This window comes from Sciurus vulgaris (genome assembly GCF_902686455.1).
Source record: "Sciurus vulgaris genome assembly, chromosome: 6".
Taxonomy (NCBI): Eukaryota; Metazoa; Chordata; class Mammalia; order Rodentia; family Sciuridae; genus Sciurus; species Sciurus vulgaris.
In genome coordinates, this window is record NC_136466.1 from 13,209,993 (window position 1) to 13,230,192 (window position 20,200).

At 38.2% G+C, this 20,200-nt stretch overlaps 1 protein-coding gene across 1 annotated transcript in view; it reads right to left on the reverse strand.

The window, feature by feature from the left end:
• Nucleotides 1-717: 717 nt before the first annotated feature.
• The window catches only part of LOC306664260 (teneurin-2-like), a gene marked incomplete at its 3' end in the record, with an annotated part of 356,427 nt that continues 336,944 nt past the window's right edge, over nt 718-20,200 (reverse strand). The window contains exons 4-5 of the mRNA XM_079145108.1: nt 1,179-1,454; nt 718-743 (exon numbers count right to left, since the gene is read on the reverse strand). Coding sequence (XP_079001234.1) covers nt 718-743; nt 1,179-1,454 — 302 coding nt within the window. The remainder of the gene's footprint in view (nt 744-1,178; nt 1,455-20,200) is intronic.

Here is a 20,200-nt window from a genome sequence, read left to right on the forward strand (position 1 = left end):
GTAAGACTCAGCCCCTCATCCCACTGTAGAATAAATTATTTCAGAATTAAAGATAAATTTAAATGCAACAAAGTGGCATCTTTTTGAATCTATGCGACTTACCCAGGAAATGATATATTTTCAACCGTTTTGAGATTAAATGGTATTTAGCTAGGTTTTTGCATTCACAACAAGCTGTCTGCCTGTAAATTTCTTTTTCTTTTTTTCAATGAAAGACGACACTTAAAGCTGCTCTAGCAGAAGTTTATAATATTTTATATAAACATTCTTAACTGATCTATTTGTAAACATTTTAATGGTAATTATTTTTGCAAACACACAGTCTATTCATAACAAACTGCACAGCATTTGATGTTTTCTTCATAAATCAGCTGTACCTAATGCAATTTATCTTTTTAAAAAATGCATTTGACTAAACACAATTCTGAGTTGCTAGGAAATCTATAAATAAGCACCTTATCTCTTTAATGGCTTGCTTAGGCTTCCCTATATTTACTGCTTAATGATCAGAAGAATTTAATTTTCAAAGTTTCATTAAAACCCACCTACAAAGCTGATGGACAGGCAACAACGATTTGTGATATTAGACGTGGGACGCCATTAACCTACATAGGTACCGAGGGGAAAAAGTAAGTGTGCAGAGAAGACTTTTCCGAAGACAAGCCTCTTCCTATTTGTCATTATTAAGCTCCAGAGCATGTGTTCTAAGTTTGATCTTCAATACGGATATGAGGCATTGCTGCCTGGAAATGAAAGTCTCAGATAAGGTAGGAGTCTTAAGAGATCTTCATGAAAAAAATAACCCAGGTTGCCATTTACTGGGAAGGGGAAATCAATACCAAGACCTAGAAACTGGTAGAGAGAGGACATTCTGCAGGTGCAGGTCATAGTTTATCAGGCTGCCTCTTTTGCCATGTAATTTACTTGCTAATAAGACCCACTGACTATGCCTGAATATCAGGTTATCATCAAAATGTGATTTTATAATTCTCTCCTCAGTTCTTGTGTGCTGGAGGGTTGCTGGCTTATTTCCCCCAGCTCAGACTGGGTAGACAAGGTCGATTTAAATGAAAATGAATGGTTCTGTTATGCCTCTTTATTAGAAGACCAAAACACCTCCCAAGCCCCACGTCCTGCAGTGCACGGAATATTCAAAGATATTTTCGAAGTGGACCTACCGTTCTCATCATCTGACTTATTTTCGTTGTCTGAATCAGTGAGAGTAAGGGCTGAGTTTTCACGACTCGACAGGCCGGAACTGCGCCTGGATTTTATCCCTCTCCCCCACAGTCTGATGGCATGTTCCGGAGACATCCCGCCCTCGGTGTCAGAGTCGGCGTCAGACCCCGTGCTCAGGGAGTAGCCCTGGTGAAGGATCCCCATGTCGGAACAGTAGCCACTTCGGTGCGGGGAGGGCTCACAGATCCCCAGTTCTGCAAGGGTGAAGTTAGTTCCTAGAGGGACAGTGACAGAGACAGGGATTAAAATCTGTGTAACGCTTTAGAAAGTTAAATGCATTATTACAAAAAAAAAAAAAAAAAAAAGCAAATATCTGATTTGCTACTGTATATGGAAACAGATCTTAGGAGTATTCAGGATATTGGGATACATTTGAAACAAATGAATACAAAGATATAAATGTCAGTCTAACGATGGCATACTTAGGTTTCATTTCAGAGATTTTGAGGCATTTTGACACTGTTGTCTAGCTAGCACCATGTAGATAAATAAACACTGTACTTATCATAATGGCTATTCTTATACCAATCATTTTCTTGGGCATCTTTGGCTTTATAAAACTTTATTTTTATATCTTAAAGAAATTTACAACTTGCCAAGTAATTTACTTGCTAGTAAGATACTATAGGAGTTATTTTATAGGTAAGGAAACTGAGGACCAGAGAATTTAAGTGACCAATTGAAGGTCACCCATTTAGATGGTGGTCAGACCTAAATCCAATCCAAGTGTGATTTTGTGTGTGTGTGTGTCATAAAACCTTAACCTTCTCATAAATGTGCGTGAGGAGAGGAAGACACGGAAGTCAGTTCCAGTGGGTATAGGTTCATTTGTGGCAAATCTCTTAACTCTGTGAGCCTGCTTTGTTACCTGTTAAATCTGGGTATTAATCCCTTAAATTCCTCTCAGAATCACCATGTCCCTTATGTGATAATATAGACCAAATGGCTTTTATTTTTAAGGAATCTATGTTACATGTTACTGAAATCAGAATCTGAAAGAGGAAGAGTGGTCCTTTTGTTTCCAAATGGCATCAAATAATTTATCTTGGCTTACAAAATTTAAGACCACCACTAGGCTTCCCCTGTGAGAAATGAATGCTTGTACCTGAGGGATATGCAGGGCGAACCCACAGGTTGATGGGAAGCAAAGGAAACAGGCACTTATTAGCAACTTGGGCTGCTGTGTTTTAGGTGTTGGGCCAGCCACTTCACAGACTTTACCTCATTTAAACCTCAGAACAGCCCAGGAATTGTATCACCTCTCTGCAAAGAGATGTTGAATGAGGTGTGCCAGGTCACACCGGGGCCAGGGCTGGATCCTGGATTCACCTCTATATCTGTGGACCCTGAGCTCTTTCTGTGGTGTCAAGCAGTCTCAATCAACAGCTAACCCAGCAACCCATTTTCTGCACATTGAATGTCCTGTTTTGTTGTGTGCTTTACTGTTAGCTCAGCTTCATGAAAAGATATTTAAAGGTGTCCATGCAAATTAGATGGAATTATGAAGCCCCCTGTATTTGGAGATGTATAAAGCAGATTTCTTTAGTCTTTAACCAAATCACAACAATGAAAAAATGTAGTGAAAATAAACACACTTCCATGCTGTTTGTGGAGAAAAATCTTATAAATAACACCAAAGCTAGGAGTTGACCCTCTCTCTCTATTTTTCAATTTAGGGCCATTTTCCATCATTCATATCTCCAAACCTGTGATATCATTCTATGATAATTAATAATATTAATGTTACTCGATGAAAATCCACACACACGATAGTATTTTTCAGCTTTTACTTTAAGAGGACTGTTTAAATTAATTTAGTGTGACTTTAATTTTAACAGGTGTGCTTTTATTCTGGGAGTTTACTCTTCTGTCTTCATTGCATGGTGATCTCCCCCTTATTTAATTGTGCAAGGGGAAGGACACCCACTTCTATACCTAACTGTCTCTGCTGAGAGAGACTTAGTCACTGGAAAGCCAACCTGAGCAGACTCCTGTCAGCAGAGTGATCTCTCTCTACCTGTGCCGTCTGCACAGTACTGAGGGTTGCTGTTTATTCTCTGTGCATAGTTTACCAGGTTGGTTGAAATTCTCTGCCTGGTGCACTCTGTTCCTGTTTGCATTCTTGCTAATTAGGTATTGTCTCATAATTATACACTAAAATGCATATTTCAGTCTCATTGGCTATAAAAGAGAAGGTACTGAGTTTGTATATGACTAATATTACAAAACTATTTTTTCTCTACCGTTACTTTCCTCATTCTGATTTAGAAAAAAAGTTGTGTCGATTAGTATTAACATTCTCTCATCTTTACAGTTCATGAAATGTACTTCTTTATAGATGAAAACAACACAGACTAAAACATGCTTTTTATTTTATTCTTTCAGTGAGAGTTTTAGCCATATAATTCCACCTAAAAAGGAATGGGTACATGCTAAGGCAACTTTCCTTTTAGTTTCCTAATCTTATTATCTAGCCCTAGTTTCAAAGACCTTCTGGGGTAAAAGGAACAGTTGTTTGAGGAAAGGTGCCTTTCCTGACCTGAGTACCTGACCTGAGTACCTCTGGTGATAGGCAATAGCGGGCCTGGGCCAAGGGAAAACATGGAATGAACAGGTGCCCCTTTGGTTTCAAATTTATTCCATGATAAGAAATTCACCTGGTTATTTTTATGTTGAGAGAAACTTGCCATCCTCATGAATCAGGTTAGAAAAAAAAATGCAGACATTGTAAAGCTTAGATAAGAAAAAATACATCCTAACTCATAGATTCCAAGTCACAAATGACCAGCACTGTAAAAAAAAAAAAACTGCAGGTCCTGCCCGAAATTCACAGGGAGAAAGCAAATGAGCAAGTTCAAATTCCCTTATAGAAAAGAGGGTTTTTTTTTTTTTTTTTTTCCTCTAAAAACAAAATTGTTTCCTCAAAAAATTATCTTAGAAACTCATCTTTATCTTCCATTTTTATCTTCATCTTCATTTTTGAACAAAACCATCTCTCCCCAATGCTGAATCCTCCCCCCCACCCCACCTCCGACAAACCCTGATTTGTTCGTCTTTCTCTCTACTGATATAAAAAAATAGGAACTCCATTCTTAACTACTCAGAATAGACTCTGAACCAAGCTTGGCTCAGGTTTGCTGGCTTACCACAATGGAACTGGTGAACCTTACCCAGAGCACAGGGGAAAAGTAGTCTATCATTTATTAAATCATTCAACAAATATTTATTGTTCTTAGTGCTGTGCTAGGCATTGGGGATATAACAGTGAGTATTATAAAAATACAGTCTATGACATTTACAGTCAAATGCAGAAAGAGACATTAATCAAAGAATCACATAAACAAAGTGCAATCTATAAGGTAATAAATACTACATAGGATAAGGACAAGAGCTACGGAAGAGCATCTTGGACCCAGCCTTCCATGTTTGCACTGTTGGTCCACCAGTTTTTCAGGTAGCATGGGTGAAAACTTGGGGACACTGGACGTTTGCTCCATGCCCCCTTAGTTCGGACCACACCCAGTTTTTCTAAACATTCTCCTATTTGAATTGATCTCAGACCACTGTATTTAAGGTAGTTCACCTAACAGCACAAATCCCCATGTTACACACTTGAGCTCAGAATAGAAAAGACTGTGGGGAAATTTTAATACTAAGTCAACTTATTTTTTTCCACTTACTTTGCTCATTGATAGAAGACTGATTTTGCTCTAATTCATCTTGTGTAATTATGTCTTTATTAAACTCCAGGGCAGCTTTGAATGGAAGAGAGAGACCAGTCATTGTGTGATTCTCCAAGCTAATATTTCTAGGGGAAAGCAGTCAATACTTCATTCCTTCTTTACTGTCTTGCAGAAAGATACAGAGGAGGCACAATATTTCTGTATTCATGGAACATGTTTACCCTCTACCTGCCTGCAACCTCCCTGATCCTGCTGATTAAAGTGGATGTAGACAGCGTGCCAATTTCATTTACTTTCAGGTATATATTTGATGGCTGTTGCCAGAAAGTTGCCCAGTGTGGCCCCCTATTATGATATGGAGGCCAGAGTCAATATTTCTATAAATGAATGATCACACAAAATGTATGATAGTTACATCATGCAATTTTAGTTATAGTATTGGGAGAAGATGTTAACGGTGAGGTGACCAAGGCAGGGGAAAACCAGTCTTCAAAACTTACTCTCTTGATAATTCTCTTTGTCTTTAGGATGCCTCTCCTCAATTATAACCTTGGGATATAATCCAGGTCCCCTTCACGGAATCTTTAGAGCGAAATTTCACAAGAGATAACAAGTATTGTCCTTTGACCCACTAATTCTATTTGGGGACACAAGTCCAAGGAGTGAGTGCCTTGTGATCTTGGCTCTATTTTCTAAGTTTTTACCAGTTTCTTGCACTTTGGAAATAACCTTTAACTAGGAGAGGCACATATGTAGCTAAGTCAGAATTATCACATCATGGTAATACCAGGGTATACAAATAGCGCTGAAAATGTCAGCACTTGAGAAGATTTTCTACTATGAGGGCAAGAAGACAAAGGAAACTGTAGTAATGGGTGGAATGTAATGTAGAAAACTATTACCTGTTACTTTCTAAGCCCCCCAAAAGTTAAAGAAGACATTTTACATGTGGACATAAAAGCTGTTGCAACTCTGTGACAGTCACTGAGGATCACTTTTACAATGAATTCCCATCCACCCGGGTTCACTTACTAGCAGCATGAGCTACCCTATCAATGTCTATGTCACCAACTTCTTCCTGATAGCAGAGGAATATGGTGCCAGTGTGGAATCACATTGTAAGGCTTATAAAATACAGATATTCATAAAGTCAACAAAGTGATGGTAGACAAATACCAGGACCAGAAGCAAGGTGACAGAATCAAAACTAAGCCAATTTAACTAGAGAAAATGGAAATGGTGTCATTGGATAGTGACGAGGACTTCAAAAGATCATCTAACAAACTTGTTTCTGGAGGCAGAGAAAGTATCCCACTTGCCTCTACTTTTCCCACTAAGCAAAGCTAAAATCCTTGGACATCACATATAAAAACCTCATGAGATTCCGAGAGGGAAAAAGAAAAAGACAGTCCTTGTAAGGTCTGGGGCTCAGGAACTACATGGAGAGTTCCCTGAGTTTTCCTTTTGCCTCTTGCATCCTAGACCTAGGGGTGGAAAAGACTGCAAATTGAGGACACCCGTGGGAGCAGACAAAATAAGCCCAAACCACAGGCTGCTGTAACACAGGTCTTACCTCTTCAAACATGCTGGGATGGAAGGAATAATAATGAAGTGGGGAGCCAGAACATTCATCCTCACCCAGTAGTCACGAGTCTCTCCTGATTGCTCCCAGTGTTGTCAGTGGCAGCCATGAGGGGATCCTGTCTTCCTAGTCCCAACCCCTTCCCCTCCCTAAGGGAATTAGAGGAGGCTGCAGGTTAAATTTCACCTCTCTGGTTGGAAATGTGAGTAGCACCAGTCTTTCCCAGGTATCTGCCATGGCCTGGCTGGGAGGTTTAACCCAACCCCACTCAGCAACAGAGGCAGCCTTCCCCCAGTCCATCACCTGCTGCCCTGGCAAAGCAGACCAAGGGGGACTCAGGACTTTCACTTCCAACTTGCAGTCACATTGCGATGGGCCCACTTTCCCCATTGGCTCAGTGCCAGAGGAGACTCACTAAAACAGAAGACCTCAGATCCAGAGTTTCATAGCAGGGCACCTCAATGCATCAGTCTAGAGTAGGTCTTAACTTGAATGAGGAACAACAATGATTGAAATGAAAGATTCATAAGGACCCCCTAGGAAAACTAAAGAATCCATCAGATAACTTTTTTTTTATGACTGACCCTCTATAATTATGCAAATGTAAGGCTACAACAAAAGGATGAAATATTGTATAATCACACAATTTTGTTAAAAAAAAGTATTATGCCCCACCCTAAAATTATAATTCTTTACCTTTCAAAATGATATTGAACAGTTGGAATAGTATTAAGTATCAACTAAAATATATTTTTGAATATCAGTTTTGGTTTTTGAAGATAAAGTTGCAATGAATGACTTTCACTATTTAATATAAATTATTGGTTGTTTTAAACATTAATTCCTTTCTTAAGGGAATTTTTTCCAGGATCATTTATCCTAAAACAAAGAGAATCTCTTGTAAACAAACATGGGTCACTTTTCTTGGGTAAATGTTAGATTCTACATTTTAAAGCCAGGAATAAATGTGGACTATAAATTTTTCTAGAGGGTATTTGAGAAAAAGGTACAGATCATACATTATAGTCCTTTTAATCGCAGTAATTGAAATATTTGACCGGATACCTTAGCTTTTGTCAAATGGAATATTATCTGGAAAAAGATGGCAATTATAGGCAATAAAATATATTTTTTATTTATGTTTGATTAATCAAAATGTATTGCCAAATCATTACTCTATATTTAATATGAATACCTTATATTTAAATGTGGAGCAATTACAGATATCTTGGAGCTATACAAAATAATCAGTCTCATTACCAACATTACCTAAAGCATTGTATTCATACAAATATAAACATTTATGTATTTGTATATGCAGTGATCAAAATTTTGCAAGCCACTGAGGAAACTACTTATGAATTCTAATGTTTTATGCTCACATATACTAAAATTCTTCACGTAAACTCTCTTAATGCTCTTCTAAAGTTCATCTGCTTTTACACATTCAGATATTTTCCCAAATGTTGACAAAACTGTTCACCAAAAATCCCATAGCTTAAAACCACAGAGTGGGTGTACACACATTACTATTCATAAAAATTTAAGCCAAATATTTATGTTTTAAAAATACGCTTTAGGAATCACAATTTTCTTGTATATGTAATACCTAAAATATTAATACTTTCATATTTCTAAATGTTTAGACTAATTGTTTTAATCTATATAAATGTCTGATGTGTCAAGACTTTTACAAGCTTTGTTTAACTAGAAACACTCATATGTAAGCAAACACACTCCAAATCACAGAAGGACCAACGTGGCCAGGGCAGCAGGAGTTTCCAGGGTCCCAGGTTTTTACACAAGCTGTGTGACTTTCAAAGATAAAGGTGATGGTGGTATTCTGCTTTGAGGTGGTGGTGTTTTTCCATTCCAACCTGAGCAAAGCCCAATTTGGAAAATCCAGAAGCAGTTACAAAAAAGGGCTTTCCAAACAATGAGCAGTTCACAAAAAGAAATGAAATGTCCAGGAACCCCAAGCAAGGGACTCTTTTCTGTTGTTGGAAATTCCAAGGCTAAGTACCAATCCCACTATTGAAAATGATACCAATCAGTTATCTTATGCAAGCACTTTATAAATGCTACCAGTCAACTGACCATTCAAGGCTCTGCCTCTCCAACTTTTATAATCGGAGGGAAGAAAGGAGAGTTGCACGTCAGGGGATAGTCTACATGTCCCAGAGTGACTACTGCATCAGCTGACATTTGCTAAGTTCTTTGCAATGTGGCAGGCACAATCCTAAATGTTTTCGTGTCGAGTTGTCCCGATAATTAGAACAGTCCTATAAACTAGCATGTATTTTAATATATTATAATAGTATAAACCAGGGCTAAGTCAACCATAATAGTTTTTAAACTAACTACTTCTGCTGAGTCTTCCTTTACACATTTTTACAATGCACCTAAAATAGCACCTACCTTCATAGGGTCACACAGAATTAGATCAAGCAAGTAAAAATTCTTTTATAACATTGCATGCCACAGAGCAACACAGAGGGCTGCTCTGATGATCAGCACTTACAGACAAAGGAAAGAGATTTATTTCTAGATTATAAGATTACTCACCATTTCTGTTTTCCCCTTGAGTTGATTTAGAAAGTTTGGGAACAATGAATTTCAGTAGGAGTGTGATGATTTAATCTGTTTCAAATGGGTTGGCACAAAGTTATCCATGTAGTGCTGGAATTTCTAAATTTATTCTGGATTTATAGAATGATGCTTTTATTTTCATTCCTCATATTATTTATTATGCCTTCTTTCTTTTTACTAGATTGGCTTTACCAATGATGATTATTTTTTCTTTCAACGAAGCAAAATTCTGCCTTTTTGATCTTACTGTCTGTGTACACTTTTTAGTTTCTCCATTTCTACCTTTATGTATACAAAGTACTCTTTTCTTTGGGCTCATTCAGTTATTCTTTTCTACACCCTTAATATTTGATCCTTTGTCTTTGTGTTCAACCATGCTTCATTTTTTCAGTAATTTTTTTTTCTTCGCAGTGGGGAGGACCAGGAATTAAACCCAGCTATGGTTAACCACTGAGCTGCATGCCCAACCCATTTTATATTTTTACTTTGAGACGTGTCTTGCTAATTTCCTTAGGGCCTCATTAAATTACTGAGGCAGGCTTTAAACTTGCAATCCTCCTGACTCAGCCTCCTGAGCTGCTTGTATCACAGGTATGCACCACGCTACCTGGCCATGCTTCCTTTTCTAAAAAATTATTTAAAATTTTATTTGTTCTAATTAGTTGTACGTGACAATAGAATGCATTTATACATTTTCATAGATCATACATAACGAGAGTGTAATCTCTCATTTTTCTGATTATTCATATTGCAGGATCACATCGATCATATAGTCATACATGTACATGAGGCCATAATGTCTGTTCTACTCTACTATCATTCCTTCCTCCATACCCCTTCCCCTGCCTTTACTACCCTCTACCTAAATAAAGTAATTCTATTCTTCCCTAGCCCCACCCCCAGTGTGAATTAGCTTCTGCAAATCAGAGAAAACATTTGGCCTTTAGTTTTTTTGGAGCATCTCAGGTTATGCATTTCTGCACACTGACATTAACATGATATTTGTTTGCCCTAACAAAAACTAAAAGAAATTTCCCACTATGATGGGTATTTCTTCCTACAATGTTATCAATGTTTGCTTTATGTGTATCTACTCTACTTTACAGTTACATATAGGTTTGGCATTATTTTTAACTTTCTAATAATAGACTGAATCATTGAATCAATGAAAACTGATTCTGTCTTTAATAAGGACTTTTGAGGCAAGATGTGTTTTTGTAGTATTCTTGAGTTTTACAGGGAATTTGCATGTTTCTTTATTTCATCGAAGTTGTTTTAAATTTATGGTACTATCTATACATTGAATATCAGTGAGATCTATAACAATATTCACTCTTCTATTCCTGACCTGGAAAATCTGCATATTTCCTTTAATTCTTGATTATTCTTGTTGGGGGTTTATCAATTTCATCAATTTTTTTTTTTCAATGGACCAGATTTGACATATTCCTTTACAATTTTCTCTTTTTCCACTCAGTTTCAAGTTTTGCTTATTTATCCTTTTTGGGTTCCTGAGGTGCCCATCCAGATAACTGATCTGAAAATAACTTTCATCTTTTAAATGAGTATGCAAACCTATAATTTTTCCTTCCTTACCTCTATCACACAAATTTGGATATATAATCATTCATTTCCAAATATTTTCTAAATTCTCGTGTAGTTTTTGATCTATGTGTTAGTTCTAAATGTGTAACTTTATATCTAGGGTATATATCTGGGTCTTGTTTAGATTTTCCAGTTATTGATTTTTAATTTAAGTACATAGTGAACAAAGAATGAAGAGTCTGGTATTTTCATCCTAAAATTGATGGAGTTTTATAGGAAGCCTGTAGTATAGACTGTGGAATGTTCTCCTGTAGAACCCTGTGATCCCTGAGTTCTTGTGTGTAGTATGCTGTAAATGTCCATTAGGGTCATGATGATCAACAATGTTCAAATTCTCCGTTCCCTCTTTGATTATTTTTGTTCTGGATCTTCTATTGGTGATAGATCTGTAATTACATTTGCTTCTTCCTTCTTTCTTCAGTACTGTTCTCTGTTCTTATTCTTCCTCACATCACCCCTGCCTATCTTTCACTATAAAACATTACTAGGCACTTAGACCTTTACTTCTCCAGGATGAACAGATTGTCTTATCAATTTGAAATTGTTTTCTCTAATAATACTTGAGAGTTTGAATTCTATTTTGCTGCATACAAAACAGTGAAGCCAACATACTTATATCTAACATCAATGATAAACATGATAATTCCATCTCCAATTTCCTCACTTCCAACTTACCTATGTCTTTATAATTCAAATATGTTTTTTGTAGCCAGCCTGTAATTAGGACTTACTATGTTTATAACCTGACAACCTCTGTCTTTTAATTAGCAAGACAGTCCATTTACATTTATTTCATCTAAGTATTGATACGACTGTACTTAGGTTTGTTATTTTGTTGTTTTTCCTGTTTGTTCCTTCCTACCACTCTCTCATCTCTACTTCCTTATGGCTTAATAAATTTACTAAAATTCCACTTAATTGTCTATAGGCTTTCTAGATATCTCTTCACATATTTTTAAAGGATGCTTTTGGGGATTTTACTCTATTTAGAGTTATAATCTACTTAATATATGCTAGACCTCCAATTTGTATGGGGATTCATGATTTCTTAATTTTAAAAAGCTGAGCCATCGCCTCTTTTAAATATTTATGCACTAATATATATTCTATCTTCTCTACTAATTAAACAGTAGAGAAATGTTCTTTTCCTTTAATTTATTGTATTTCAATGTATTTGTTCTCTGTGCTATGTTTTGCTGACTTCTTATGATTATTTTTCCGGTTGGCTAATTCTCTCTTTAATTGTGCCTGAGCCCATATTTACTATAGACTGAACTACTCTTTATTTTAATAAGTTGCATTTTATTTCTAAGGTTTACATTGCTTCATAGGTGTTGATGTTCAGGTTTTCTATTAGACATTGATAGGTGATACCATACAACTGAAAAAATTCTATTGTTTCAAGAGTTTAAAGATCAAAATCAATTGTTTAATTTTTTCATTCTTAATTATGAAGGTTTAATTTCTTATGCACTTAATTATATCTAATTTTAGCTCACATTAGCTTATTTTAATTTTCAAAATCGCAAGGGCCTAAATTGAGGATTCTTAACTGTTGAAAAGACTGGCATCTGCTTCTGTCCAAGGCCTGTCCCTCTCTTCACCTCCTGTCTCTTGTCAGGTTTGCTGTCTTACTGTGAGAATCTGTTTCCGGTCTTTTCTTGCTTCAAGTCCAAGGGCCAGCTTCCCTGCTACAGTTCTGACAGCAGACTCTTACTCTCAATGGAAGCCAACTATGGGCCTGTGATTCAGTGCTCAGATTTTTTTACCTCATTTTTTGTTCTTATTTTATTTGCTTTTTTATTTGGTGTATGAGGAGGAAAGCTACCAACATGAAATGAAACTCTGACAAAGGCAAATGACATTTGCATTCACCACACTCATCAAGGTCCCTGTTTCCATCATGTGCTTGATGTTTTGAAAACATTTTGACTTTCTCATCACTGAAGGATTATTCTAGATCTCAAGAGTTAATTAACTCATCTGCAGTCTGACATCTAGTGAGATGGATGGATCCCAGTCTATGATCAGGTGAAATGTATGTGTAGCAGATAGCTGACTCAGTCACTAATCAGTCTCTGTATATCCACCACAAATATTTTGGGAAAAGTGCTAATGATATATTTTTGTTGTAAAACATTTCTTTTAAATCAAATCTTTTCTCACCAGCGGCTGTTAGATTTAGGTACTTGTCTAAAACCATGTTAAGCATCAAGCCACTGAGCTTATGGAAGATGGTAAGATCATCTTTTCCCAGGGCCCATTAGCATCCATTAAACAGGCAGAGGATAATTGAAACTGAGTCAAGAGTCTTCCTTTTCCTCCTTCCCCACCTTGCTTCCTGTGTTCCAAACACATGTTGTAGGTTACGAATACATGTAAAGCCTTAATTACATTTAGCATCTGGCAGCTGTTGACTTACAGAGAGTTGTTGAGTCACACTAAGCCAAATTCAAAAAAGGAAATCAGGAATAGAAGGCAGAAGCTAGCTAAATTGTTTAGAAAACAAAAAACAAAAAAACTTATGTCATCACAGCTGAATACTACACCATCAGCACTGTTGTTTCCGAGGTGTGAGTGATGTAACCAGTCGGTTTCCACAATGCCAGGAACTAAATCCCACTAAAGGACTTCACTCTCAACGTTGGTAGAGTCAGGAACCCAGCCCCCTCCTGGCTATTACTCTCTATCCCCATTGAGGGTTCACCTGGAACAGAGCAGCTCAGGAGGGGACCCTGTATCTAGAGGTATATGTATAAAGAGGAGCTTTACGCTATCCACTCAGAACTGCTGAAAAGCTAAATGTGCTGTGTCATTGTGTTTTTATAATGCTTATCATGGGAGACTTTTAGAAGAAGTCAGTCTTCTGAAAAAGTGGCAAAATGAACAACATACCTTTAACGCTGGCCACTATTTGCCACAAAACAGCAGTTTTCTAAGTGAAGAATTGTTGGAAATAACAGCCTTGGTCTTAATAGGACTAGATCTCAGAGAACAAATGTCAAGTTACAGAAGAACAATAAGAAAATATAATGAGTGCTATACGTTATTTATAGATGCATGTATAATAAAAGGATAAATCTGAACTGGGGAACATATACCAAATTCTTAGTAGCAATTATTTCTGGAGACAGAGGGAGAAGAAGGCAATTAGGGAGAAAAAAGAGGATTTGAAGCAAATTTGACAAAATATTAATACTTGTTAATTATAAGTGATGAGCTCTGCTTGCTCTCTTCTCTCTGCCTTCAAGTTTCTTTTTCAATTTAAAAATTTAAAAAATAAAATCCTTGGGTCATTGATCTCTGTTCCAGACTTTGAAATACTTGTGATGTATTCTTCTATTATTTTCCATCCCTCAGCATTTTTATGTTCCTATATTGAGTTCCACTACATAGGAATACCTCCATTTTCATGTCTTTTTATGTTTCAGTCAGTCTGGAATAATATTTAAAAGCCAAGGTACACGTAACATGATCATTTTGACTGACATACTGCCAGGTATCCCATGCACTTTTCTCCCTCAGAAAGTGGCCATGTATCCATATGGTTAAGAATACCTTAGAAGCAAGTCAACCAAAATCTGAATTCTACTCCACTACTAAATAGTTTGATCACTTATAATATCATTAACTGCCCCCACTCCCAATCTTCAATATTTCCACTTATTAAATAACCTTAGTAATATCTAGACTCATAAGGCTATAAAAATAAAAGTCATCTATGCCCACAAAACACTAACAGTGTGGTTAGAACGTAGCAGGCACAAAATAAAATGTTTTAGACAATAGCGCAAAGGAGGAGGTGTAGCCAGTCACAACAGGGACGGGGCAGAAATGTCTGAGCCCTTGTTCCTGTAAACATTCATTTCTAAGGTACGCTGTTATCTCATACTCCACACAACAAATGAGGGATACCATGAGTAGAAAGGCAACTGATTTCGTGGAAGTAGACACATAATAAATAAGATATAAAATGTAAAAGAATACCACTCTAGGGTGAATTAAATAACAGTACAGAGCCCTGTGCATCCATGCATGCATAAATTCATTGGACCCATATTTATTAGTGTTAGTTAGGGCTAAGCCTTATTCTAAGGGATCCAGACACATTAGCAAACAAATCTGATTAAAATGTCTCTCACCCTGGAGCTGGGGTTGTGGCTCAGTGGTAGAGTGTTTGCCTAGCATGTGTGAGGCACTGGGTTCGATTATTGGTACCACATATAAATAAATGAAATAAAGGTCTATTAACGCTAAAACAAATTTTCTTAAAAACTGTTTGTCCTTGTGGAGTTTCTATTTAAGCTGGAGTCGGTAGACAATAAAAAATGAACACAGTAAAACCTCAGGTATGTAGCATCTTAGAAGTTGAGAGGTGAGTGGCATGAGGCTATTAGTGAGCATCCTGAGTAATCTGACCTGGACAAGGTCATTGAGAAGGTGGCATTTAAGCAAAGACTTCAGCAAGTTGAGGGAGTCAGCCTTCCCAGTATACATCAGCACAGAGGATCCAGAAAGAAACTATCTGGCATGTTCTAAAACTAGCAAGAAAAACACAGGCACAGTCCTTTGAGAAGACTCTGGAATTCATGAGACAGCTGAGTATTGCAGGGCTTTGGAGGGGATTCTAGAAAAACGTGTATGTGTTTTGTTTTTTATTTTTGCAGTGCTGGGAATAGAACCTAGGGTCTCATGCATGCTAGGCAAGCACTCTACCACTGAACCACATTCCCAGCCCCTAAAAATACTGGTTGAAGTAGAATACTGAGTGAAGCGGAAAGCCGCTGCACTATTTCTGATGAGACAGATGACATCACCTAATTTAAATTTTAAAAGGATTGCTCTATTGTCTTAGAATATTAGGGAACTGAAGGGCGTAAGAATAGAATCCAGGAGATCATGTAAAATGAATTTATAAATGATGATTCCAGCCCATCTGGATGGAAGTGTTGGGATTGTGGGCAGTAGTAGGATTTGCTGATGCACATGGGGTGTGGTAGAAAAAAATGGAATCAGAAGTGACATTTTTGGACCAAAAATTAGAAGGAGGGAGTTGCTATCACTGAGATGGGGAAAGCTACAAGAAAAACAGGTGTGACTGTGGAGTAGGAGTTGGGTGCTGTGGGGGTGTGCAGAAGATCAGGATTCAAGACATGCTGAGTTTGAATTGTGTCTTTGACATACAAGTGGAAATGCTGATCAGTATGTATCCGCGTGGTATATCAGCTGAATACAGTAGAGAAGGTGTGATACAAGAGAAAAAGATTTTGGAATCACTGGCAGATATATGCTGTTTAATGCTAGGGGAGGGGTCAAGATGACCAGTCTGGAGTAACTACAGATTGAAAAGCATACGATGAACTGAACCCTGTGTACCAAGGTGCTCAGAAGCATCTCCTAAGCCCTGAACACTTTAAAGAATTTGGAGCAAAGAGGAAAAAGCAAACAGGAACATGAAAATAGCACCCAGCTCAGTAGAAGGAAAGCTACAAGAACATGGTAGAGCAGAGTCTAAGTGAAGAAAGATTACCAAAGAGGTGACTGTTTGAAATGTCACCCATCGTTCATGAAAATGGGAGCCAAGAATTGACCCTCACGGTGTAGTCACACAGTAATCATTGATGTCCTGGGCAAGAGCAGTCAGGTGCCCAGGTACAGGTGATGATCTGATTGGACTGTGTTTATGAGAAAATGGGGATAGGAATCCCATGCAAGGAGACAGACCTATCTTCCAAGATTTGCCACAAAGAGTAGTGAAGCCCTTGACATGAACTGGTGGAAGAAGCGGGTGGAATACGAGCAGCACATTTGTGTGCCGGGAGGAATGACGGAAGGGTTCACCCAGGAGCGAGAGGTGGGAGAGCTCCTGGAATAACCTCGAGCAGACCCGTGGGACTGCGTAAGCGGGGTTTCACCTGGGATAACTGCAGCGATTGCTCATTCTCAGTGACAGGCAGGAAGGCAGAGCATGTGGGTGCGGATGCTGGGAGTGTGTGCATGGTAGATACAATGTGATAATTTGCTTCTGATGGAAGATACCAAGGAGATCCTAGAGGTTTAGGAGGCAGCAAAGGGGATGAAATTGACTAGAGGAGGGAGAGAATGCATAGCCCAGCTGATTAATTCAGTACCACCTCAGAGCAGGATTAGGGGCTCTTTGAAATTTGAAAACTTCCAACATTTCTGAGAACATGTTTATCATAGTATGCATATAACACAACTCATCATTCATTGGGACTGCCTTGACTCACATGGGAAAGATTAAATTGTGGGGAATACATTGCATTTAAAAAAATGAGATAATGAATGCAATGGAGAAACATGGTTCTAAAAAACAATGGCTCCTACGTTAGAAAGAAATCCAGAACATTCAAGGCCATGTGCTGTAGGTGGCCCATATTACTACTTAAGTGGAAGTTGCAACTCTAAATTCTAAATCCACTGTAAGGGATTGGGGGTATTCAATAAATTTCTACTTTTCACTAGATAAAGTTACTGACTTTAAGGCAAGGGGTCATTAAAACTCTAAAATTCAAATATTTAGATCCAGAAGTAAATATATCAAGAAAAAAAATGTCAGTGTCAACAGGGTTTTATCCCAGAGCCAGCCCATCTGCTGGTCATAAGGTGCCCATAAAAGCATTTTAATTTCTTTTAAAATAAGGAAAAAAAAATATGTTATAGAGAACGTTTCATATATAACTGTAATATTTTTTCTTTAGAGCAAAGCAGTGGCAAAATATAATTTAATTAATTAATTAATCTATCTATGTTTGCAGTGTGGAGTGTGGAACCCGGGCCTGGCACATGCTAGGCTAGCACTCTACCACTGAGCTGTACCCTCATTACTAATTTTCAGGCATTCTTCCGACCAAGGGCTGACGAGGGGAAAAGTGTCCCACATGGGTTTCAATATAGTTCTGCTTCTTTCAGGAAATCTTTACATAGATCCAAGACCAAGAGTACCAGGAACTAAAACATGAACGTCCTCAATGTATTTTTAAAAGAAATTTGGATTGTGTTCTAATACTGTTATCATCCTGGAATGCAGAACCAACATTTCTGAGTTGAAGGAAACACCCACAGGTTCTAGCCACTTGGCTGCTTTGGAGGCACAGGGGCAGAGCCTGTCTCTGTGACCACATGCTCTGCCAGGCTCCCCAGCACTGGTATCATCCTGCCTCTTCTAATTAGTGGGACAACCGTTGGGCATTAGAGGCAACTTCTTTGGCTCTTCTTCACTCTCCCAAAATATCTCTCAGAATCCCATCACTCCAACGTCTCCCACTGAAGCCAGAATTGGGGACAGGCAGTTAGTGTAGAAATAGGGGATGGGACCAAATCGAGGAAATAAAGGCCATGAAAGTCATCTGCCTCTGGAAGTTGGAGACTGCCCTTGGGAGAATGGAATGTCAAGGATCTCCGGAGCCCATTGATCACCAAATATACCTGCCCTTATCAAGGACTGCAAGCAAGGAGCTGCTAATTAATGCCCCCTGGGCCCTTGCCTGGCTGAATCACTTTGACCCTCCCCCTGCCCATTCGCTTCTCACTTTATGCATCTCACCTGCAAAACAGGCAGGAAGGAGAGAGAACTGGAGAACAAAAGACCTTAATCTATAAAAGAGGCAGGGTGCGCTCACTTCTTGAGACTCTAGAACATCAGCCATTGCCCCCTTCTCCTTCCCAGGAGAAGTCTGTATTATAACTAATTTTAAATAAAACCTGCTTAATATGCTTGCCTTGGCGTGCTTCTCTAGTGTTCAAACTTCAACATTAAAGGGAGCAGAACTCGTCACCGGTAAACAGTGGTATCGGTATCGCTACTATTTGGTATTCGGAGAGAACATTTCATCAAAGATGTTTTTCAAAACATACTGCCTTAGGACTCAACAGCATCCATGGAAAGACGCAAAAAATACCTCCCCTGAGAAGCAGACAAAGTGGGAGGATCCTGGGCTTCCTGGAAGCCACAAAGAAAGACTGTGACAGAGTTGAGAATTGAGATGCCCATGTCCGTCTGTCTCTCTGTCTGTATCTTTCTTTCTGTTTCTAAGTCAGGGATCTCTTCTGGTAGAGTACTTCTTTTCAAAAATGCCAACTTTCCCCAGCAAAACTGCTACATCTCTGGACCGAAGGGCAATTAAATCCGGTGTGACAATTTTTCTTTATTGAGATGTTTCCCTTTGCTGAGGTTTTCCAGGTGCTTGTGGAAAACATTTGCACTATCTGGCACTCTATGACACTCCATCTGAAAAGCAACATTTCCCATATTAAGATAGCTGGGCTTTCAAAGGGGACAGTAGTTTTGCTTGCTTGCTAGTTGCACACAAACAGACCACCAGGAAAATTGCTGTGTGCCTGGCCCCAGTCGGATATTCATATGTCACAAGGGGTTAAGAGTCTCATTAATTCCTGTGCTCTCATTTCAGGTTGGTTAGGGATCAACAGCAGATTATTATTTCAAACACTTATTCCTTGCTTCAATTTCCTCTCTCTTAGAATTGGCTCCAAATCACTTTCTCTTGTGTGCAGTGTGCTCCATCTCTACTCGGATAAGAAAATCAAAATGGTCCTTTCAGAAAACCTATCCATCAGCATTATCAGGAACACACCCCACAAAGGCTTGGTTGACTTTCCTGCATATCTGGAAGGGTTTATGTTCCTTTGTACTTAAGTCCCCCCAAGAATAGCTGCCATTATACTGCACACGAGGCCCCCAGGGCACCCACTGTTCGCGTTTCAAACTGATTAGTCCAATTGGGTTCTACAAATGGACAAAAAGGTGTGCTAAGAATCAACGAGGGAAACAGAGTTGGAAAAACTGTGTTCCTGCTTTCAGGCTAATAAGTAAGATAAACACACAAATATACAATTATAGTATCATTTCTTATTCCTGATAAGCTTATTTTCTTCTCTACCTACATAGGCAGCAGTGTGAGGGCAGATGTAGGCAGGAGTAACTATTTCTTTGTCCTTTGGAAAACCTGACTCTAGATGAGAAACATGCACCCTGCTTAATCCCCTGAATCTTTAGTTTCTTCTGAAAATAAAAGGATGATACAAGAAGGACTGGCATCATTATTTGTTCACTTGGCAAACAATTATGGCTTAATATTTACTGATAAAGTGCTGTGTGCACAGACTGGGTTATCAATTCTTAACATGCACCATCTCATATAATCCTTAGAATAAAACTCTAAGGAAAGCATGAGGTTCCAAAGAGAGAAGGAAAATTCCCGAGGCCATATAAAGAAATGGAGAAACCTCATTTGAAACATTTCTCTCTTTTTTACTGCAAAGCCTGAAGATACTCTCACAAGCCATGCTCTTTATTTGGGTGTAAGAACTTTCAGTTTTCAACTTCTATGATGATCTATTTCTCTGGAGAGACTAGGTACACAGCTACTTCTCCCAATTCGGATTCTGGAAGGTGTTGGTGGAGTGCTGAAAGACAAGTCCTTTGTTTGTTTGTTTGTTTGTTTATTTTTACAGACTTCAT